The 25447-nt window shown below is 38.8% G+C and overlaps 1 protein-coding gene across 1 annotated transcript in view; it reads right to left on the bottom strand.

Annotated features, from left to right (window-relative positions):
- Positions 1 to 7065: 7065 nt before the first annotated feature.
- The window catches only part of OSTF1 (osteoclast stimulating factor 1), a 53343-nt gene continuing 34961 nt past the window's right edge, over positions 7066 to 25447 (bottom strand). Inside the window, exons 4-10 of the mRNA XM_069474107.1 lie at positions 24673 to 24736; positions 22973 to 23026; positions 21357 to 21464; positions 20372 to 20421; positions 16655 to 16733; positions 13667 to 13765; positions 7066 to 7647 (exon numbers count right to left, since the gene is read on the bottom strand). Of these exons, the coding sequence (XP_069330208.1) occupies positions 7589 to 7647; positions 13667 to 13765; positions 16655 to 16733; positions 20372 to 20421; positions 21357 to 21464; positions 22973 to 23026; positions 24673 to 24736 (513 nt within the window). The 3' untranslated portion in view covers positions 7066 to 7588. The remainder of the gene's footprint in view (positions 7648 to 13666; positions 13766 to 16654; positions 16734 to 20371; positions 20422 to 21356; positions 21465 to 22972; positions 23027 to 24672; positions 24737 to 25447) is intronic.

A 25447-nucleotide genomic window follows, 5' to 3' on the forward strand; every position in this document is an offset into this window, starting at 1 on the left:
GGCAGGTAGAAGAAAACCCAACCCAATGTGATGCCTTGAAGATGTACTCTTGCAACCAAAAGGCAAGAAGCCTGGTATGAGGCTTGTTGCTGCTGAACTTTACTCTTTAAAAACAGTTAATACAATAAATTTTATGTGTTTATTTGCAAAATTAAAAATATTAAATTTTTAAAAATTAGATGATGATAATGGTTATACAACTCTGTGAATATACTAAAAACCATTGAACGGTGTGTACATTGTATCTCAATAAAGCTGCTTAAAAAATAAAATAAAATCTTAAAAGTATTTTAAGCAACAGCAGGAGGCATGATGTAATCCAACTTTTTTAAAGATCAAATAATAGACGATCTCTCAAATCACAATTAAAAACTCCTTATTAATGTGGAGATGAGGAAAGGATTATCATGGATTTTTATAAAATAGAGAATAAATAAAACAAAAGATTGAAGAATTTCTTAAGACATAAATACTGGCTTTTCTCATAATAAAGAAATTATATTGAAAGAGAAATGAAAATGACATATAGAGAATAAAGTAAGTTTATTATACAGCTTGCAGTAAAAAAAGGAAATTAAATAGTACTGGGTGTATATTGTTACAGTTTTAGTATTAAACCGCAATCCTATGCAAGAGAAGAGATTCACAGACTAATGTGAACACACAAGATTTTTATTGTGTGTTGGTATAAATTATGTGAAACCATTATTAACAACACAATAAAAAATATATTCAAACCATTAAAATAAGCAAGGCACATCAATAAAGATTGAGGAAATGACAATGGCCTTGTATTCTTATTCATTTGAAGTCATTACAAAGTTTACTGGACTCTTGGTTCAAAGGAAAACATAAAAGCCACAAGTATTTACTGAAACATTAACCTATTTATCATGGTTTCATTCTTAAGATTCCTTAGTGGATCTAAAGGGTAATGTTGCTACACAAGTACTAAGCAAAGCCATTCAATATATTTATTCTTATTCTTCAACTTAAAAAGGAAGCACCTTAAACATACAAATGCTATTCATTGCTCTTAGATGAAACAGAGACAAAGCACAGTGAACATCGATATTCTGTGACAAGACATACTCGGTGGCATTGAGCGATCCTGTTATTGTAGTAAATAAGACACCACAAAAATTAAGACACAAGACATTCCACTCCTGTTGAGCTAGGAGGTGAGAGGGGACAGCCATAAAACATGGACAACAAACTCTATCATCTCAAATTTCAATTTGATTAGCATTTCAATTTCTTCCCATATTAACATTTATCAGAAGATAAAAGTTAAAAAAATTAGTTGATTGGATCAGGCCCCTCCCATGCCCCTGTGTGTGGCTAAAATGTAGTTGAAGGAAAAGAAAAGGGATGGGGGAGAGAGAGAGACAGCTGAATACACAGTACGTGGAAAATTCACTACAGGAAAAAGTGCCTACAGTGGGAAAAACGATCTCTCACACAGCAACATGATCTAGAAAGAAATACCCATGGCAACTATCTCCAGTACCCTGCATCTGATTCCTCACTCGGTGATCAGCTCTGTCACTAACTTATGTTCCTAATAGCAAGTCACTTCTGGGCCTCGGGCTACAGCTACTAAAAAGGGGGTGAGGACAAGGCATTGGGTTGAACACCTAAAGACTATTTCAAGAACAAAATCTAAGAACAATCCTCATCTTAGCAATTACAGTTTTCTTGCTTAGATTTCCTATGAAGGAATGAATGCTTAATAGTTAGAAGTAGTAGTAGTAATTACTGACTCCAAATAGCAGTACAGGAGAAACTATTGCTAACTAGTCATAAAAAATGGAGAGAGAGAGAAAGATGACAAAGCAGAATTTCCAATTTTAAAAGAGAGAAGAAAGCCATTCACAAACTCCATATGGTACCTGTGAATGGTGGCCCAAATGCAAACAATATGTGACAATCACATGACTGGCAGAAGAGAAATACTCTCGGCACTGCCCACAGCAGATCTAAAGATCCAGTAAAAATCTCGGACTACACCACGCCAAACCCAAGTACTCAGCTGGGCTGTACGCAGAAGACCCCTTTCCACCCTGGGCCCCCCCATCTGAGATTAAGTGCAGGGGTTCATCTCGTGTCCCGCTGCAGATGAGGGGTATCACACACTGGAAAGCAACCACAGAGTGACCTGCTCTGTGATCTGAGGTTCTCAAAAATCAGGTCCTTAAATAACTAAAAGAATGAAATTGGAACGTTCCTAACACAAAGAAATGATAAATGCCTGAGGTGATGGAGACCCCAATTACCCTGATTGGATTAATTCACATTGTATGCCTGTATCAAAACATCACATGTACCCTAGAAAGATATACAACTATTCTGCAACCATAATAATTAAAAATTTTTTAAAAAAGAAAAAAATCAGGTCCTTGTTGAGGCCCTTTAAAAACCTGAGGCAGCGATGACACCTTGCTTCCCACAAAGAGGAGCCAACATCACCTGATCCTCATTACAGGCGTATCACAAGGACCAAGCCACCTGGTCAATGTCACAGGGCTCAGACATGACAGGTAGAGGGCTGCAGGCCAGGCGTCCCTGAGCCCAGGTGCCATGGTGACACACCCTCTCTATCTGAGAGCTTTCAGGGCTCTGGATTTCTCTGAAGCTATTTCTAGTTTCAGTCAACAACTGGCTTTGGCTGATTCTTTAAGCCAACCTGTGTCCAAACAAGCCTCACTTCCACATCTCAGACTCACTTCTGGTCTAAGAAGACATTCTCCTGTGGCCTCAAGTGTTCCCTCGTGAGGGGAATGATGAAATATCTAATTTAGTTCTTATTTGTTCAAAGTTGGTGATGATTGTATGATACTTCTAAGTGTCTTAGATTTTTTATCTTTTGAATTCATAAGGAAACATAGGAAGTTGTAAAGCTCATCCATTTGAATAATTGGATTGTTTCAATTTTGAAGTCATGTATGAGTAAGGTGGTAACACGAAACATCTTTCTGATTTGAAATCATCACCCACCAAACAAACATTGGACCCATGATTCTTCACGGCCATCAAAGCACTCTAAAGCAACAATGTAAACTTGAAACAGTGGCAGAGACATTCTCCCTACTTGACCTTTGAATCCCTTTAATAACAGTAATAGCCAGGCCTTTTCTAGTTATACGCTTCTTCCCTCTAACTCAAAAAAAAGTACATTTATACTGAAAAATGCTACTGCCACATATAAACACGCCTCAATGGCTAGAAGGAAACATCATTATTCTCTACTCATTTTTAAATTATTTTAGGGAATTCTCCTCTTCACAATAATGGCAGTGAATCTGAAAAACATTTGTTAGCACATCATTCATTGGTGGACACACACACCTATTTGTTTTTGATGAAAACTTCCTTCATCAGGCTCATGATTACAGCCAACATTTATTGAGCAATTACTCTTACCAGGCACTATTCTAAGTTATTTAGATACATCATTTTATTTAATCCTCTTAACTCTAGGCAGTGGGTACTGCTACTTCCCCATTTCATAGCTAAGTGTTTCGGTAACCTGAGTGTTTAGGTAGCCTGTCCAAGGTTACTCAGCAATGAGCAGGAAAACCAGACTTGAATCCAGACAGTTTGACTCCAAAGCCCATCCTTTTAACCACTTCTTGAAGCTTTCTAATGATTGCTGTCAGAACTAGGGGTCATTTACAAAACATGGCCATTTTCCCTTTGGGGCTCAGCCTCTTTCCTCCTTGTTTCTTCTTCCATTTCCTTTCCTGCTTCCTCTCAGCTCTCCGACACATACCTTTGGATTTCCTCAGTTTTCCTTTCCAGCCACAGCCAGGAACCTGGCCTCACTCCACCTCCAGTCACCGACAGTGCAAGCTTCGGCAGGAGCTGAGCCTGTCGGGAAACCAAGCAGATGGCCACAAACAGAAACAACAGCAGAACTGCCCGGGAAGAGCAAGGCTACCTTCCACGTCCATGATGAGCTTCCAGACTCAGGTAAGACAACATTCTCTGCCCCTTCCCAGGGACACATTTATTTTCATAGTGACATGAAACTGAGGAGCTCTCAGACTATCTGAGAGAACTGCTGAACTTAGCAATGCAAACTCAAAGCAAAGCAAACACCACCCACTCTATCTGACTTTTCCTTCTTTAATACTTATTCACAGTCTAATGTGCACAGAGCAGGAAATTTTGGAAACTTGGGAGTAAAATCTGCTTCCTTAAATCTTATTTCTACAGCGTTACTGGGAACCAAAAAGTTCTGCCAAAATTTTTCTGGGAGCTCTTAGGGTTGGTTTAAATAACATGATGAACTGATTAGCACGTACGCTGAAATTATTAGATGTCTACATCTAGGGCTTGAGTTGGAAAAGGAACTGTTGTGTTTCTGCACATTTTCTGATAGAATGTGAAAGACAACATCTGACTGTCGCAGCAGGCACGAGGTGCACGGGCTCAGGTGTCTGCCAGACCTGTGAATTCCCCTTCAAGCAGTTTGACCTTGAACCAGTTACTTAACTTCTTCAAACCTCAGCTTTTCTGTAAAAAGACAGGGGCAGGAACGTTCATCGCCGCAGGTTGCTGGAAAGATCAAATGACATCACGGCTGTGAAAGTGCCTCGTGCAGGAACTGGCAGAGTAGGCTTTTAATAAATGGTAGTTTTATTTAATTTTATATCATTTTAAGGGAGGAGCAGATGTAAAAGCTTGTTATTAAGAAATAAGGAGACAGAAACCATAAATTTGTGGTCTGCAATTTTCCCTTCACTAAGAAAACTGTTCACCGAAGCTATATTTGCCGTTAAAATAGGGATAGCAGAATCTTTTATGATACTTCTCTCACCAAAACCTCAGCTTTTAGTAATCAGACACTTTGAAGTTTGGCTACATAATGTATCCCTGCTCTGTGTAGTACTGCTACATACATATTTACGATATAAAAATCAGGAGAAAAAAACAAAATCAAAATCAGTAGGGAAATGCGAGATGAAATATAAATGTCAGGTACAAAAGCCTATCAGAAAAGAAATCATCATTTACAAAGATGAGGAAGATAGTGCTCACAATAAGAAAAATTACTGGTCAATTAGAAATTCTACATAATAAATATATATGAAGAAGACTCTTATGGGAAAATTACATTTTCCTCTACCTAAAATTATCTGAAATTTCATTTTCAGAATTACTTCCCATTTGTTTTTTAAGATTAAAAAAAGTAAGGTCACTATTGCTTTGCACAGCATTTCCCTTCGGATAATAACATGACTGATCTACTGAAAAAAGGAGCCAGTGGGGCTCACAAAAAATTCAGAGGCTACCAGCTATCACGTTATGTCAGTCCAGCAACAAACAATCTGCAACGGAACAGTCCCAGAAAGGAAACTAAAATGGGAATCCCTGATAAAGACTGTTCTCTGTATGAGACTGCTGGGCCTACAGCTAAACACGTCTGTCTGTGTCGCTGCCCAAGTGGCTGGAAGGCATCTTCTATCTAAAGGATGTGATTGATGCCTGGAAGGCAGTTCAGGCCACAGCGACGGTCAGAAAGCTCGGGTTACAGCAAAACCTCCAAAGTCATTTCCAGAACATAATCAAAGCTCTCCTCTGCACGGTCAGAGCAGTGGTGAATTCCTAGAACTGATTATTGTTGCTGAGTTCAGCACTAAACAATCTCTGAGAAAGCTCAGATCAGCTAGGCCGAATAAACAAGCAGGAAAAAAAAAAAAAAAAAAATCCCATAGAGGTTTATCCACAACTAAATGACTTGTCCTGTTTCACCAAAAAATCATGCATATACCTAAGTCTTCCTCTACCTTTCAGAAAAAACTATAGTTGGCCAACTTTCTAGAGTTCTCATAGTTCAACAATGTTAAAAGCAATGATAGTGAAATCTCCACTAGGCTTTCTCTCAGATACACAAATATCTAAATCAAGCACACAGTATTTTGATAAAAATTGTCTATTGTCACACAAACTGTATTATTATCTCTGCCCATGTTAAGAAATTAAGAGGTTTAGTTGGCACCTATTCTAATTACCACAGGCCCAAACTACAAGAGAGCAAAAAATTACAGGGTTCTCCAAACGCTTTTTGTGAAGGCACAAGCCACATTTTAAAGAAAAATCTTTAAAGGTTCTATGGGAAAAGATACAATTTTAAGAAGGATTTCCTATCTTCAAGTTTATGCTTAAGAAGAAATACAAATGGTTTAATCAAACTTAGTAACGTATTTTTTAAAAAATAAAACACCCTCTTTGAGTAGTTTCAGAATTTATGCTCAGCCTTTGTTATCACTAGAAGTACAGACTCCTTGCTACTAAACTTTAGTTGGGATATATGAAAGACCTCGAACTGGCTTCTCTGGGTGTCCTTTCTCAAGGCACCCACAGAGAAAAAGCAGTCACAGACAGAAGAAACCCTGATAGAGGCAGTTATTCATTTCCTGAGGTAACCCACTTCCTTCTTCACACATTTCCTTCTCTTCATCAATATGTTGTTTGAAATTAGCATCGAAGTCATCTTGCAAAATATACTTTTGGGCCCAGGGCCGGGAATCTAGGCAAATTCCAATGGCCATGTCATTTTTAATATGAATATCATCACTACAGTGATACAAAATTAGAACTTCAAAGGAAGTGTCATGTCAGTGGTATAGAAGGCTCTCTGCAATGTTAACTGATGTTTCAGCAAAAGAATCTGAATTGTTATGCAATAGATCCATACTTTGAGAAAACAGATGTTATCAAGGGAAAAACTGAATGCAAAACAATTTCATGGCTCCTGACTACTCCATATGGAAAACCATGGCATCGTCCACAAGAAAATCAATTTTTCAAACTTTCAAATCTTAATCAAACTGTATGAATTGCTAGGTTTCTTCACTGTAAGTATGACCTTGAAGATAAAAACTGAAAGTCTCATAATTATTAAAATTATCTATTTTATTAGACATGTATCTTTCTCAATGATTATTACCTTGACTTTAAGCAAAGCAGATATAGGAAGTTGAACAAAACTGTGGCTATCATGATTCTCCTGTGTTAATAAATACAACATATAATTTAAAAAATAAAATCAGTTCTTGCCCTAAATATAAAAAGCTTTATTTATTTATTAGCAACGAGTGATAAACACAGAAACAGACAAAAGGAGTAAAGTCTCTTAAAATGTTTATTTAGGTCAGAAGAGCTGACGATTTTCTGGTAAGTATTTTGGTTTATTATTATAATAAGCATTTCCCCCCCTTTGACAAATCCATTCAAAATATCTCAATCCTTGAGGTAAAGAACTAAAAAAAGAAAAAAAAAAAAAACTTGATTTTTTTTTTTTTAAAGAAAAAAATTCTTAAAATTCCTTTAGCTTGATAAATAGAAATAATCTCTTCTTGTTCTACTCTGGTGAACCTAAATGTATTTTACACAGAAAGTATCCAGTCACTTATTGGCAAACCAAAGGTGAGAACTAGTCACGTACACGTTCTATTCAAACACAGTGCAACACTGGCCTGTTCACATACACTTTACAGTTACCAACACCTTGCTGGCAAAGACAAAGTTTCGGAATGGCAAAAGCAACAGAAGTTTTAGATCTCAAAGCTCCAAAAGGGAATTAATCCGAGTCTTCATCATCAAGATAGTCCTCGGCATTGCTTAATGTTCGAACAGCATCTAAAAGAAACGGGGGAAGAAGTAAAACAGAGGAATTTGTAAATTGCTCAGGTTTTTTTTTTCACTTTCAAAGCTCTTGACAATTCAAAAACATAATCTTCCATCTGACCCAGAGATTGTACTTTCCCTGAGAATCTTTTCTACTTTTGTTTTGCAGCCTGTTAAGTTGCTGCTGCCACAGAGGCTGACAAATAAATCTGTCTACACGTTCCTTCATCATGCAGAAGAGTAAAAAGCACGTGGTGCTAAGGTGCCACTAGTCTAGTTCCCACAGAAAGCGACTGGCCACGTGCAGCGTGACCAACATGGAGCACAGCACTCTGACTGCTGAGCCTCCAACTTCCTCTCTCCCAGTGGCAAGTGCACAAGACTAGTGGCTTCGGTCAATCCACAGCCTGAGGCCTTACCTGAAGGCAAGGTCGGCCGGGTGAAAGATAACGAATGAGGGGGGGAAAGAAAAAGAAAGAGAATGACAACACAGACGCTTCGGTTTCATTTTAGAAAACACTAAAAATAAAATATTCAGAAGCAAAAGACTGAAATGGAAAAAAAAGTTTTAAAATACACAGAGCTGAACCCCCTTAAATGTTAAATCAACCTTGAACAGGGCTCAAAAGGAAGATATCTGATCTTTAACTGTCACCTATTCAACTGTCTAGTCAAATTCTTATCCGAGGTATAATTTTAGGGGGGGAAATAGAATACAAATCCAAGCACATTGTTGGAGCACAATAAATGTATGTCATAGCACTCGGATCATGGTGTCTACATGCCATATTTGCTAAGCTCTTTGGAGATAGGACTGATTCCAAGTCTGGGGCAGGAAATATAAGAGATGGACCTAAAACCCTTGTCATGCCATAAAGCAAGGATCCTATCAAAGATGCATCATGTGAAAAGAGTTCAAGATCTAACGTAAAGAGGCCTCCACTAGCCAAAGTACAATAAAGCTACTAATTGTAATGGATTAAAGCACATCAAATATTTCAACACACACCAAAAAGAACTCATTAGGGTCCCTCTGGAGAACAATAGGGAACCAGCTCATTATTTTAAAAACTCCTAAATAAAAGGGCAAAATCAAGCACTTATCCTGTTTTATGAACTATTCCACTGAGCAACCACCCAGTTGATGAGGGAAAATTTTTATTTATAAAATGATCCAGCTAATAACTGAGAAAGATTGAATTAGAGTATCATCATTTTGCAACCGTTAGTGAAATATCAGATCTAGATAATGGTCATCAATGGAAACTAATATCACAGGAAGAGTGACAACCCGATGTTATATATCTATGATGAAAGAACACAATATTCTATATATTTTTCCCTCTACCCCTAAGAAAGATAGATTATAGGTAGATAGATTGATTGATAGAACCTAATTAGAATCCAAACTCTAGATCTAACACCAATTGACAAAAACATAAATGACAGAGAAACATGACAAACACCACCATGGGAATGCAGCCAGCAATGTCCAGATTGGAAAATTCAAGTTAGTTGACCTACTTTCTTTAATAAATAACTGCAAGGTTAAAAAGAGAAGAAAAGAGAGAAAGAAAACATTGATTTAAAAAAAATTAAGAGACATATCTATCAATCACAAACTGACCTTATGTGGACCCTGACTTAAATAAACCTAAATAGATAAACAAGTGAACAAAGAAATAAACAAGTATGAGAAAAAAGGGCAAACTTGGACAATGACAAATTATTTGGTGATATTAAGGAATTATTAATTTTTAGGTATGTTAATATTTTTTTAAAGAGTCTTCATGTTTATGGGTTTAGAAAAATGATTATTGAGAAAAAGGAAGGGAGAAGGGGGATCAGTACAAGGGAGGTAGGAACCGATTTATCTTGTACAAGAGAGAGAAGGAAAGAGAAAGGAAGAATAAGTGAATGTAAAGCAAAACAAAGGCAAGTGTCAGGATTTTACTAGTTTCCAAGCTGCTAGAAGATTCCGGGTTGACTATATTCTCCATTCTCCTCAAGAGGAGCTCTAGGGAACTGGGAAGAATATATTAATATTTTCTTCTCCCCAACACACACCTAGGAAGGAACTTCAGGACTTCCCGTGAACTCGATAAAAAGTAGCTTTTTAAGCTAAAGCAAGAAAGTCAAATAGCAAAGCTCCTTCCCCTTCGATTTTGCTATCCTGTTTTGCCCACTTAAGATATCCTGTGTCCTTCAGTTGTTACTTCTGCTCTTTATTTTAATCTTGTTCCTCCTATTAAAGAAAGAAATATGATTTTCCATGGCACAAACTCTGACTGAATAGAAATCAAGACAGGCAGGCATGAGTCGGGCAAATAAATTCCTTCTCCTTCCTTTCATGAACTGTTCTGAGGCAGTTAGTTTTCTCTGGAAACTTCCCTCAAGGCCAAGTGCTGACTAACGAGCTGTATCTCTTTAGAGCCAACCTCAGGGTATGGCCAGTGTGGTAATTATCTCCCCAGCTACATTCTCATCCTCCTCTACCTCACTGCCATTTTCCTCAATCCCATTGCCCTGGGTTTCCATGTCCCAAATCAAGCATCAACACTTAAGACAAACAAACAATAAATAAATAAATGGTGGCAGGACAAACACAGTCACATGGATGAATCTCACAGACATAATGTAAGTGAAAGAAGTCAGATACAAAAAAGTACATACTATTCCATTTCATTTATATTAAGTTCACGAATAGACAAAACTAATCTATGGTAAGAAAAGCAGAGGATGCTGAGAGAGGCTTTTGGGGGTGTGGGAAATGTCCTCTAGCTTGATGTGGGTTGTGGTGAATCGGTGTAAGCATGGTAAAAAAAAAAAAAAAAAAAAAAAATCAAGTGTACACTTAAGATGTACACAGTTTACTTAATGGAAATTATGCCCTACTTTTTAAAGATTGGGGAAAAAATTTAAAGGGTTCAAGTCTCAAGTATGGCCCTTACCCCTACCCCCATATCAAAGTTATCCTCCATGCTAATTGCAACATATGAATTATTTTAATCCAAGCTGTGCTTTTGAAAGTCAACAACAATACCAGAATATATCTTTTCCAGTTTAGAGTTTATCCTGGCAATGAACTCTGTGGCCAAATGTTTCAACCCTCATTCCAACTAGGATCATAATACAAATTAAAACTTTTTAAAACCAGATGATTGGGGAAATGAAGCAAGAAAAAACATAGAAAAAAGTAATCTGAAAATTGAAATATGAAAATTCATTTCTTGGTTCTACCTGCCAGGCCCCAAGATTACCTCATTAACAAATTCATTATGTAATCAGTACAAATTTAGGAAGGTAGACTAAAACACACTTGGAGTGAACAGAGCAAAGAGTACCCACCTCCCAGCCCTACTCTACAAAGGCTGCTGAAAGGTGAGGGGGAAGAAAAGATTTTACCACCAGCTCCAACCCCTCCTAAGTACAGCTGTCCAGGGTCTGAGAAGGTTTGGTAATTTCCTTGCCTATTATGATGGAGCTCATAGATGCAAGAGATTCTGCTAACCTTCAGCTCGTAAGAAACTCTTCAGGCAGGACATTCGAGCGCTACCCAGAGCAACAGGAAGTCAGTGGCAGAGAAAGGAAGTTAGGCCACAGTCCTACTTCTTGACCCAACCAAGACAGCAAGGAATAGGCGGCAGATCTCAGGCAGAAGTGTCTCTCCCACCCGGCTGCAAATATGGCTTCTCAGTCCAAAGGCAGCTGGGGAGCACCAGCTCAGCTGACAAATGCTTTCTCACTCCCTGGTAGGACCTATGTCCACCTATGCATGAGTCATTACTTTAAAGAAAGATGTGCACTGCCAGTGAGCATTCATGGCTTAAATAAGAAATCCCAAACTAATCAACAGTTTACACCACATCTGAACTGAAGTGTAAAAATAAATTAAAATCTGGAATAAAGGACAAAAGGGACAGCAGGTTTGCGAGGAGGGCTATGATGGAAAACTGATAACAGGTAAAGAGGATAATTTGGGGAAGCTCATCTGGCAAGCCATGAAGAGAGAGGGAACTGCTTACTGTTTCTGATTGACTAAAGCAGGAGACAAGGGGACTGAGACCCTGTCTCAAAAAAAAAAGCTGTGACAGGGATAACACCCTCAAGTGAAAATGGAAACAAATGCACTTAGCCTCTATAATGGAAATGTTTTCTCAAAAGTCATCTTGGTGATTCTCTACCAACCTGGATCAGTCTAAACTTTAGATGCTAAAGCAAAACTAAAAAGGTTCAGAATGAGCAGCAATGCAAAGGAATTAAAAAAGCAAGCCTTCTATTACACTAGTTTCTTTCCAGAAAATGGTGGGGAAAAAAATTGGGGCTTATAGTTCAAAGTGGTATTAAAGTGTCGAACCCAAGATAATAGTGCAGAGTAAGGCTTGAGAAGAAAGGATAAGGGAATTTAACGTCCCCTCCATTCAAATCTTCCTCTGCTGCTTTCTTTTTTTCTGCCTTTTTGACATTGGCACGTCCGGGAGGCTGATGACGAACAGGAGGGAAAGGAAAGGTGAATGGGAAGAAGAGTTCAAGGCACATTCTCTTGGCATTACGTTAGATTGAATCTAGGGAGGATGGAATTTAACAGGCTATAGCTGAGAGATCAAATAAACAACCAGCCTCTGAAGAGTAATCATGAATGACGCAAGTGTGTTTTAACACCTTTCTTTCAAAACAACCACACGAGCTTTCCTTTTTTAATTTATTCTCCCACATCAATAGATATTTTTGTCTTTAAGAATGTATACCTAAACTTTATTTTTAAAAACTTCCCATAGTACTATGAATAAAGTCCAAAATGTTTGGCAAAGCCTAGAATAATTTCTATTATAGTTTATTGATACCATCATTTTTTTTTTTTTTTTTTTAGAGACAGGGTCTTGCTCTGTCACTGGGGTTAGAGTACAGTGGCATCATCATAGCTCAGTGCAACCTCGAACTCCTGGTCTTAGGCAATCTTCCAACCTCAGCCTCCCAAGTAGCTGGGACTACAGGTGCTCGCCACCACGCCCAGCTAATTTTTTTTTATCGTAGAGATGGGGTCTCTCTGTGTTGCCCAGGCTGGTCTTAAACTCCTGGCCTCAAGTAACTCTCCCACTTTGGCCTCCCAAAGAACTGGGATTACAGGTGCGAGCCACCGTGTCCAGCTGATATCCCCATTTTAAAAAAGAATCAGAATATAATCATGGAGCTGTTGAATACTTAATTTAAAAAATATTTGCTCATAAGCACTGATAAATACATATTAAAATGAAAGAATGGAGATGATGGTTCTCTGAAAAGGACAGCAAGCAAGATGATTAGAAAATGATTGCAAAGAATAAAAGACACATTAAAAAAAAAAGTAAAAGATCCATTCTCTCAGCGGGCATGGTGGTGCATGCCTGTTGTCCCAAACTATTCAGGAGGCTGAGGCAAGAGGATCACTTGGGCCCAGGAGTTCAAAGCTGCAGTGAGCTATGATGACACCACTGTTCTCCAGCCTGGGCAACAGACCAAGACCTCATCTCTAAAAAAATAATAATAAAATTAGGCCAGGTGTGGTGCCTCATGCCTGTAATCCTAGCACTCTGGGAGGCCAAGGTGGGGGGATTGCTTGAGCTCAGGAGTTTGAGACCACCCTGAGCAAGGGCAAGACCCTGTCTCTACTAAAAATAGAAAAATTAGCTGGGCACAGTAGTGCACATCTATGGTCCCAGCTACTCGGCAGACTGAGTCAGGAGAATCCCTTGAGCCCAGGAGTCTGAGCTTGCAGTGAGCTACGATAATACCACTGTACTCTATGGAGGGGGTGACAGAGGGAGACTTTGTCTCAACAAATAAAAAATTTAAAAAATTTTAAAAAAAGATCCATTCTCTCTTCAAATTTGTTTACTTGAGCATGTTCTTCTATTTTGGAGGTTCTGATCTAGAGCAAAGATATTTAAACAAACTCCGGAATCACCTAAAGATTTTATCTCTTTTTCCCAATACTAAATTGGTAACTCATTAGTCATGAATCAGAAGAGAAAGAAGGATTTAAAACAAATACCTGTTCCCTGTTTCTTTTTCAGGAGAGATGCACAGGCAGCGTTAGTCGCCATGTCGAAGGCCAGCTTCTTCTCGTTGTTTCTTAAGTCTGTTCTAGCACCTTCCCAACGCAAGAAAAGTAAATTAGTTGTTTTTGAAGACTACATAGTAGCGGCCGATCCTCTTTCCACCACAGCTAATCACTTTTGGCAAAACTAACTAGAGGACGATTCTGGCCAAGAAGTAAACTTTTTCAAAACACTAAAAATTTCTCAAACAAGTAGTTTTGGCATCTTTAATCAGGGAATTTATTGCCACATCTGTGATAATTATGCACAATAAAAACAGAGTCTTTCCCTTCGAGTCCCTATAGGATGGAATGTCAACTTTGCAGTGAGGCGTTTACTGTCCCCGTGGAGCCTAAATTCAATAAGCCCTTTGCTGCTTCTTTATAGAAGACAAAGTGGGTTGAACTTGAGGGGATTAATATTTTATGTCTGTAAGTATATTTCCATGCAAATTAATGGAATGGCAACATAATAAAACCCAGAAGCAATTAATTGTTCCTGTAAACCATCTTCAACCCACTTTGTCTTTATCATGTTAAAAATTACATTAGAATTCATGAATACATTTGCACTGGTAAAAATTAAAAAATACAAACATATGCTGACAAAAGTATAAGTCCCATTTCATCTCCCGTGGTCTACCCTCTCCAGAGGTAACCATTCTTAACAAATGAGCACGAGTCCTTTTCTCCCTTATGTGTGTCACTGCATGCACAATACATATATGGACATATACACACAATCATACCACATGTATTGGTATGTAATTTGATTTTTTAACTTAACAATGTATATAATGGTACTCTTTTCTTAGCAATACACATACTTATCACTTAACCTATTTAAACATTTATAAGTGTTCCATTTTGTGGATGTTCCAAAATTTATTTAATCACCCCTCTACTGATGGGCACTTAGGCTGTTACCAACTTTCATTATCACAAATGCTGTAATGAACACCCTTGAACATCTTTGTCTACATGTATTTCTGAAGAACGGTTTCCTACAAGTGGGATTGAAATGTAAGGCTAAGCACATTTTTAATTCAGCCATACTGTCAGATTGCTTTTCATTATAGTCTCTAATATGTCTTTGAATTTCTGCGGTATCAGTTGTACTGTCTCCTTTTTCAACTCTGATGTTAAGACTGCTTTCCAAGAAGGCTTTACCAATTCACATGTTTTGCCACAGCGTATGAGAGTGTTGTTTTCTTTGCAACCATACCCTCTTTGATAAACAAAATATGTGTCATGAAACTTAAAGGCACAAAAACATTGATGCAAGAAAAAATAGTACATTTAATGAGTAATATGATGATTTTATGTCAAAATCTTTCTCCTGAGCAGATCTATCCCCAGTAGGGTTATACGGAAAACCTCAATTCTCTCAGTGTGCTGTAGGTCAAAAATTCCTGAAGGTTAACAGTTCCGTGACTAATCATATCTTATGCTAAATTATACTTTACAACTCATACACATGACTTCTATCAGGACAGGAAATATTCAGACAGTGATGTTAAAGAAGAAACACAACTATTTCCTGGGTCCCTCCTGACTAAGCTAAGAGAAATACAACGTGAGCCATATATGTAATTTTTAATTTTCTAGTAGCCATACTTGCAAAAAGTAAAATTAATTTTAATACTATATTTTATTGGACCCAGTATATCTGAAATTTTATCACTTCAACTTATAATCAATAAAAAAGTTATTGTGATGTTTTACTTTTTTGTCTCACTAAGTCTTCCAAATCTGGTATTCATTTCAGATAGCCTCATTTCAAGGGCACAGTTACACAGTGGCTAGTGACTGCCATTTGAGACAGTACAGCCCTCAGTATAACCTTTAGGGGACACTATAGTGATCCTCAAGGTGTCTGACTTCTTAGACCTGGAGCTTAGATCATCAACGTACTTAATATCTAAAACATCTCCCCTCATTTATCCCAACACTTTGCTCTGAGGATCCCTAATGATGGTGATTCCATGATTTGTGGCTTGGGGACTCAAACATCCTACATTACTGGCTTTGGGACCAGGGTGTGGTATGGGTGACATGTCTGGCTCTCTTTAAGAGTTAATTAATGGCCGGGCGCAGTGGCTCACGCCTATAATCCTAGCACTCTGGGAGGCCAGGGTGGGAGGATTGCTTGAGCTCAGGAGTTCGAGACCAGCCTGAGCAAGAGTGAGACCCCATCTTTACCCCAAAATAGGAAAAAATTAGCCAGGCGTGGTGGCATATATCTAGTCCCAGCTACTCAGGAGGCTGAGGCAGGAGGACTGCTTGAGCCCAGGAGTTTGAGGTTGTAGTGAGCTACGATGATGCTACTGAACTCTAGCCAGGGCGCCAGAGTGAGATTCTGCCTCAAAATAATAAAAAAAGGGGGATTAATTAATATTTGTGAGTCAAATGGATGGAAGGATGGTCAGCCCATAATTTCACCGTTCCCTGTGACTTGTGAAAACGGGGGTTCAAGATATGCTCTCTTATTCACTGTCCATCTGGCAACTGCTCAGCTCCACGCAGGACACTGGAGCCAGCGCACTCTTTCTTATCTATCAAGACTTTCGTGTGCAAACAGGGGCCTTAGCAAATTCACCCACGGTTTTCTCAGACAGGATCTCCCCATACACATGTACACACACCACACACAACCCTTCCTTCTAAAGCCCCATAATCCTGCAGAAATGTACAATAAGTTCTTACTAACAGTAACATACATAATTGTAAAGCTTGCCAAGGTTTTAATTTATACTAAAAACTAACACAAATATACCCCAATACTTTCATCTTATCATAACAACTGTGATACAGAGTAGAGATTAAAACCCCAGTTTTAAAATAAGGAGACTATTATTCTTCTTACTATTTCAAATGGTATAATTTAATGTAGCCTATTTTTCAGGGTAAGCAAAGACCAGATAAACTCAGCACAAACTTTACCTTTCTCCAGAAGCAACTGGACAATATCTGCATAACCCTTCCAGGCAGCAGCATGCAAAGCTGTGTCTCCCAACTTGTTCTATGGTGATAAAAGAGAAAGTATCATTTTTATTTATTTATTTATTTTTTTTTTTGAGACAGAGTCTCGCTCTGTTGCCCAGGCTAGAGTGAGTGCCGAGGCGTCAGCCTAGCTCATAGCAACCTCAAACTCCTGGGTTTAAGCGATCCTCCTGCCTCAGCCTCCCGGGTAGCTGGGACTACAGGCATGTGCCACCATGCCCGGCTAATTTTTTTTCTATATATATTTTAGTTGGCCAGATAATTTCTTTCTATTTTTTAGTAGAGATGGGGTCTCGCTCTTGCTCAGGCTGGTCTCAAACTCCTGACCTCGAGCGATCCACCCGCCTCGGCCTCCCAGAGTGCTAGGATTACAGGCGTGAGCCACCGCGCCCGGCCTAAAGTATCATTTTTGAAACAAAGAGTAGATGGAAAGCACACATGGATTTAGGTTTAATTTTAGTTAAACCTAAAATGAGAACAAAGTGATAGAACCATGTAAAATTCCAAAGACAATAGGAAAGGAGACTCAAGAGATGGGAAATGAGCCCTTTTTGGGAGATGAAAGAGATGGAGAAGTAGACACTGACTTGGCAGAGCACAGGCTGAAATACAGATGCCTGCAGAGGGAGATCCAGGAAGAAGCACACAGATCTGCCCCTGCAGAAACCTAGCAAGATGCAGGAATTGGAGATTCCTGGGTATGCTGGGGCAGGAATGAGGCATGGATGTGAAAACAAGAGTTCTGGTGGAAAGTATTCAGAAGTCATTACAATCCCACAGCCCCTTTTTCTCCTCTTGCTGCCAGATGACTCAGTAAAGATGATAGAATTATCCTGCTCAGAAATTAACCAGGTAGTTTCCAAGCTTGTAGACACTAGGTACAAGAGAAGGTGGCAACAGGGCCAGAAACCAAAAGCTGAGGGTCAGGTGAAAAAGCTACCAAATGAACAGTAAGGCCCCTCTCTCAGCTACCTTCATCTACCCCATTGCCCAGTGTGTGTTGTCAAGTGCAAACCTCAGGGGCAGGAGACTGGAGGATACGTCTCAGGTGAAGCAGTACAGCCCCACATGGGAGATCGGGGGAAGTGTACTTATATGAGCACTGGGTGTCACCCAGCAAAACAGGCAGGACTCACCCCAGAGAAGCCCACCAGCCACAAGCCCCACCAAGCACACACAGCTTCCAATTATGCTTGAAAATGAATGGACTGGGCTGGGTGCAGTGGCTCATACCTATAATCCCAGCACTCCGGGAGGCTGAGGCGGGAGGATTGCTTGAGCCCAGGAGTTTGAGGTTACCGTGAGCTAAGCAAGCGAGACTCTCTCAAAAAAAGAAAGAAAATGAATGGACAATGACATCAGGTACTGGAGGAAAGCCTACAATATTTAGGGGAAAACCAAAACAATCAAAATTAATGGATCTCAGAGGGAAAAGATACGGTAGAGTGAAGAGCAGAAAATATGTTTTTCAAAGCTAAAATTAACACATCAGTGAGCTATAAGATGATACTGTGTCATGAAAAAAGAAAAAGATACTATGTAAAAATAACAATCAGAATAAAGTGAGAGCTTATGGTAGACAGAATTCTAAGATGGCCCCCAAGTCCTTTCCCCCATAGTACAGAACCCTGTATAATTCCCTTCCCTTGTGGGTGAGACCAGTGAATATAATAGGTTATCACTATTATATTATATTATCACTCTCCTGCTGGCCTCGGGGAAGAAAGCAAACAGCAATGCTGTGGCCTCTAAAAGCTGAGGGCCTCAGTACAGGAAGTCCTGACTTTACATCATGGATAAATTCTCAAAAACTGTGACTTTAAGCAAAATGATGTAAAACCAATATTTTTCCTCACCAACTTTATAACAAAATGGCATTAAAGGAAATAATGTTATTCAAGGACCTGTGTATGTGGTTTCGCTTAAAGTTGCAAGTTTCTAAGAACTTATGGACAAGACTGAAGTTGCAGTTTCCAAGAACCTATTGATGACATTAAGTGAGCACTAACTGTACTACAGGTGCAAGAAATTCAATGCTTCTGACAGCCTGAATGAGCTTAGAAGAGGACTCCGAGCTCCAGATGAGAATCCAGCTCTAGCCAATACCTTGATTTCAGCCTAGGAGATGCTGAGCAGAGAACCTACTCATGCTACGCCCAGAATTCTGACCCACAAAAAGTTTAACCTCCTAAGCTTGTGGTAATTTGCTACATAGCAACAGAAAACCAATACAGAGCTCTGGCAAATTAAAAAGATAACCAAAATAAAACATAAAGGTGAGAAAAATCTCTGAGAAAAACTAAGAAAATTGGAAGTTCAATCTAAGAGGTCCAACGTCTTACTAATGGACATTCCGGAACCAAAAGAACAAAGACAGTGGTCAGATAAAAACTATAAATCTAACAACACAAGATAATTTTCCAGGCTGAGTTTATCATAATTATTGGAAAACAATGCACACTAAGGCACACACCATGGTAAAATTTTAGAACACCAAGGATAAAGTAAAGACTCTCAGTGAGATAAAAAGTAGATCTCACATAAAAGAATGAAAATCAAAATGGCATCAAACCTCTCAGAAACAACCCTGCAAACTAGATACCAGAGTCATGTCTTTAAAATTCTGAGGGCCCTGCCAGAAATGCAGCCTCTTTCTGCAGCTCCAGGGGCTCAGAGTGGAAGCGTCTTGACCGTGAGCTTGTGTGCAGCCCTCAGTACCGCTCAGGGAAGCCTGTCGGCATATGCCATCACCTTGAAAGGAACTTCTCTGTTTTATTGGCGGGGGGGGGGGGGGGGGTCCTCTAAATTTTCCTTTCATATGTTCAAATAAATTTTTTCTAAACGGCAACAACAAAAAAAAACTCTGAGGGAAATGATTTTCAACCTGGAATTCCGATCAGCCGAATAATCAGTCCCAGGCTCCCCTTTCTCAGTAATCTACTTCAAGATGTTCTCTGACAAAAGGAAGCCCCAGGACCCAGAGAAGGGGAGAGACAACACAGCAGACAAGTAAAACGGGAACCCCCAGGAAGACAGCAAAGGGCAGCAGAGACCAAATTGCTCAGACAGGAGCACGAGGATGGAGAGCTCCAGGAAGTATCAGTCCAGGGAGAAAAAACAAAGTCACTGAATTAACGTATCCATTTTGGAAGAGTATAAAACAGTGTAGACATCTTAGATACACACACACAAAAAACCTAAATAAAAGTCAATAATTAAACACAGAAGCAAAAAGTTATATAAACAGTGAACACTAGTTAGAGAGCCGTAATAATGCAAGCATTCTGTAGTAATATAACCAAAAACTATGGTAAGATACATTGGGCGGAAGAGAGGAAGAAGGGTTGGGTGCTGGGGTGCTGGCAGGTCAGAGCTGACGAGCTTAACCCATCACCTACCCAATAGGAAGCCAAAATACGTAAGACGACGACGCATGACAAGAGAGCTCCAAATGCCTATTCCTTAGTAACATGAAAGTATGTACAAGAAGAGCTCAAAGCTGAAAGTGATAGATGAGGGGGAGTGGGCCGTGCTTTTGTACAATTTGAATTTTAATAAAATAATAATCTAGAAATCATGTGCTTATAGTATTTTGATTAAAGTACTTTAGATGCCCATCAGTTGTGCTGTCAAGTGATTCCACGTAAGCAGTCTCACCTGCTGGTTCAGTTCAATGTTTGGCTGAGTAAACAGCATTTCCACTATATCTGAAATCCAAATAGAGGAGACATTATTTGAGAATGAAAAGTAAAACGCTGACAAAACTAGGCATAATAAATTTTAAAAAGATGATTCTTTGGAAGCATCTTCAAGAAAATTGTAACGAATTTTTAAAAATACATGTAAATGGAAGAACTTAAGAATCTAAAAAGTAAAATTATTTAGGGAAAAATATTTTTTCTAATAGTTTTGGCTTTTGCATTTTCACATGACCTCTATTATAGGAACATTTTAACATTATAATACTTTACATTCATATAACTAAATTATGTTTATTATCTAAAATAGTCTTCTTTTGGGAGACAGTCACAAATTTTCCTTTGGCTATGCTATTTAATTGGCTGGATTCTTTATTTCTCATTGCTGTTAGGTTTATTTTTTTTTATTTAGAGAGGAGTAGAAAGAGAATGGGTGGTAGATTTTTGGCCAGGATGAAATACATCTAGAAATTCAATTTGTCATCATTATTAATTATAACACATAGAGTATAAATTGAATCACAAACTTAAGTGAATGTTGTCTTTCTCCTGAATCTAATAGTTTGCATTAAACTTAAAATGCAAATCATAAAAGCATACCTTGGGAAAAGCTAAGCTAGAGGAGTCAGTTCTGCCCTTTTCTTCTGTAAGATTACATAGTTTTTTTTATTAATATTACTGTTGTTTTCTGGTAACCTTTCCAAGTCAGAGAGAGGAAAGGAAGTTTCCCATCTTTCAGGTGAGAGAGGCCCATGCAGTGAGGCTGACCGACCACATTCTACCCACTGTTCTACAGAGTTTCCAGGAACAAGGCCTTTTTTTTGGCTGACATTCTGAAAAGAATAGCCAATGGGTTTCGTTTTCATTTTTGTAAGTCTGGCTCCCGAAGGTGAAACACATTTTCAGCAGCATAGAAATTTACAATAACAAACAAAATGTCATACCTTTGTGACCCCCATGACAAGCCCAGTATAAGGCTGTGCTTCCGGCTTTGTCTAAGCCATTAACACCCACTCGGTTGTCCAAACACTCTCTCAACCAGCTCAAGTTGCCTGAAAGAATTTTATGTTTATAAAAACACAAGAAAAAAGCTTTTATTTTTTTTTTGTTTTGCTTTGAAATCAATTTCACCCTGCATAAATTTCCATTTGTAATAGATTAATCAGCATGTCTTAAATGAAGACCTGCCCCATAAATGCATTTATTATCGGATATTTTGACTTCCAGTTTATTAATGGAAGGCATTCACATCAATTTTTAATGGTAGGTTAATGGGAAGAGTTGCCTAAATGGATCTAATTAAGGTATTTCTGTGTCTATGACCAGGGCTGGAAATGTGGAACAATGTAAGGGTATATTTGGGATTTCAAAGACTGTAAAAAAACATATACACATGCTTTTTTCTGGAACTTAGGAAAAAAAACAGTTGAACCTAAGAACAAATAGATACTATCCCTATTCATATTTATAATGCATTTTCAGTTCTTACAAGAAAAGAAACACTAAATAACCTACTCAAAGCTGCTGCTCCTACATGCTAAAATATAACTATTAATTTAAAATCCTCAGGCTAATGACCTAAGTATCTAATTCACAAAGAATTTTTAAAATATCAGTTTAGTAGTTCTACTTATGTACGATCCTAAACCAATAATTTCCTTCTGCACATTCAGATTTCAAAAAGATCTAAAATAGAATGAAATAGAGCTCATTGAGGCTTTACAAAAACTTTCCATTATCTATAGCAGGGTTTCTCAACAGCGGCCCTAATGGCATTTGGGGCTGGATTTATTGTAGGGACTGTCCCAAGTACTGTAGGATGTTAAGCAACATCCTCTGTCTCTACCCAAAAGATGCCAATAACATTCAGTCATGACAGTCAAAAGGTCTCCAGATATTACCAAATTTCCCTGGGGTTTGCAGGGAGAAATCACCCCTGCTTGACAACCTCTGATCTACAGAATAAAGCCCAAGATAAGACCCATCATTGGCCATGGCTCTTCCACAGATACATCCTGCTGCTCCCTCCCTCCCCAGCCAAACCCTCACCACTCCTACACTCTCCTAAAGCTGTACCCCCTGGACACCTCCACCCTCCTGCCCTCCAGCTACTCACTCTGGCTTCTTCAGCCTGTTTAACTTAAGACCATTTCAATTGCTACACTTATCACACGATATTTTACACACATTTCTCTCATGCCAGCCTTTGAGCTTTGCAAGTCACAAACCATAACCATAAACCATGTCTCTCTCCACCGCTGAACACAGGATAGGAAAAGGACTCAAAAGACTAACACTTTAAAAGTAAAATCACACTTACCTCTCTAGAATGATAGGAATCAGAACAGCTATTACATCTAGGGGAGGCAAGGATTTAACTGGGAAAGGTGGACGAGGAACTTTCTGAGATGACAGAAATGTTCTAGATTTCAATATGGGTATTGGTTACATGGGTGTTGGTTACATGGGTGTATGTATTTGTCAAAACTCATCAAGCTATATAATTAAAATCTAAAATTTTATTGTACTGTATACCTCAATCAAAAAGAATCACACCTACCTCTTTTTGCAGCTTCATGCAATGGATTGTCAATGGATTCTGCCTGCTCAGCCACTAGATTGAAAACAAAAAGTGCAAACTCAATGTTGAAGTGCCACCTAAAGATTCACTGAAGCCACTCACTCGCTGCGGCCCCCCAGCTTCAGGAGTGCCAAGGTCTCAATACAGCATCGCTGACTTAATGTGGACCAAAAATAACAGAAAAGCAAATGGATAGTTCCTGCTTTAAAAGAAGCTGAATTATGTGTTAAATGAAATCAAGCCAAGCAATAAGGCAATGCCACAGCAATGAACTGTAAGTATAAACAAACAAACAAAAACCCCACAGCAATGAACTGGAAGTGTAAATAAAAACAATAGACCTACATACCTGAGTTAACTGCATAATTGAGTTTACTCGAGTATTTAAGAAACAGTCACAAAAATGGAAAAGAAAGCATTTGATGTTCATTTTTACATTCTGCAAAGCACCCTACTTTGAAGATGCCTGAAAATAATTCTGATTCCCTTTTGTGTCTGCATGAAGGAGGAGATAAGGGGGAAATACGTTGCTTACTGTATTTAGAAATGACAATAGCATACCTACCTGCCCCTAAGGAGGGTATGTTCACTGCTGCCCTAGAATCAGTAGGAATGTCCTAAGGAAGATGGTTGTTCAGACAGACTTCCAGCTCACCCCCTCCCACCATTAAAGGGCTATCACAGGACACACCCTGGGCTGCCAGGGGTCCAAAGCAAGGAAGGCTCATTCTCCACCCTCAGTGTCTACGACCGAGGCTGGAAATGCAGTGCACTGTAAAGGTGTATTTGGGATTTCAAAGGCTTAGAAGGGTGTTGAAATGTTGAAAGTCTTTTCTGGCAAAGAACAGTAACACCATTAGCCCAGGGCAAGCAGGGACCAAGACTAAGCCCTCAGCCCGCATCCTCCAGAGCTCTGCAGGACCTTCCCTGAAATTTCCCAAGTCTCTCCAGCTGCCTGATGCCAGCTCTACTGTGCTTGATGCCAAAGTCTAAGGAATCTTAAGTAATCTAAATCCAACCCTGTCATTATACCAATGGGGAAACTGAATCCCAGAGGTAGTGTGTTAGGTGTCTTAATCAAGGAAGGTGCCCTGTTATCAGGAAGTGGAAGAAAAGAATGAAAAACTAGGACCCTTGTTCACCTATCCTGTGTTCTTTTGGCTTTACTCCGCTGGTTTCTATGTAACTGTTTTTGTCTGTTTTGTCCTCTTCCAGCTAGAAGCAGCTCCATGGCAGGAGCCACGTCTTATCACTCAAGCTCCCCAAACTGCCGTGATAAGCATTTAATGAACATCATTGCCCCAAACATGAATTAACAAGGCTGGGTTACTTCATCACAAAAGAAAGGGCTGTCTAAGAAGTGATCTGTGAGATTTAGCTTAATAGCATTAAAAAAATTATTTTAAGAGTTGAATAAAGTAAAATCACAAGCATTTCCTTGGAAACCTTGGGTTCTTTCAAGAATGCTACAATGCATTCTCTTAGACCAAGGAATCCTAAGCACATTGGGTGTCCAAGGCCATTTTACTAACAGGAGGGCCATGGAGTGGAAAATGTCCTAAACTGGCAAAAACGCCATTGCTTTTTCAGTCCTAAGGGCAAGCAGAAAGGCCTCAAGAACCAGATAATTGAAAGTGAACAAAGTATAGCTAAAGTAAACCCACTCGGGCAACACTTACCATAGTTACTTGGAATTAATCCAGTCCTGCCTTTGGAGGTACCTTTCCACCAATTGGTATCACTCTGGTAAAAGAAGAGTTAAATTAAGTGATACCAAATCCAGTTTGCATTCAATCACTTGTAGAACTTTTGGCTCACAGGGTGTACCTGTTCTACAAAATGTCCATCAGCCCTACCCACATTGATCAAGCTTCCTCACACTCCAGCTATGCCATTCATTTTCTTATCATTAAATTGCACATATACATGCATCTGCCTGCAACAAGTCAAATATACACTTTATCACAGAGCCTCAACAACCAAATAAATCAGAGATAATATGAAAGAGAAGGAAAAAAATTACATTAGTTTAGACTAGCTATATGATTTTTTTTGTCTAGAGTTTCATTTCTCTTAGCTTCAAGATATTTTTTTGGAAGAGGCTGGGGAGTGGTTCTAAAAACTTCTTTCTTTTACCTTAATTTTGTGGGTAACTTTTTATTATAGAAAAGTTCCAACCTATACATAAGTAGAAAGGACAATACAATGAACTTACATATACTCATTTCTCAACTGCATGAACCATCTACTCATGGCTGATACTGTTTCTTACACGCCCCCACAACCTCCCTCTCCTCCTGGATTATTTTGAAATAAATTCTAGACATCATATTACTTCATCTGCAAATATTTCAGTATGTATCTCTGAAAGATAAGGACTTTTTCAAAGATAATTATAATACCATTATCACCGCTTAAAACTTTTTCCATCAATAATTCCTTCATATCATCAAA

Source organism: Eulemur rufifrons, chromosome 7, assembly GCF_041146395.1.
Source record: "Eulemur rufifrons isolate Redbay chromosome 7, OSU_ERuf_1, whole genome shotgun sequence".
Classification (NCBI taxonomy): Eukaryota; Metazoa; Chordata; class Mammalia; order Primates; family Lemuridae; genus Eulemur; species Eulemur rufifrons.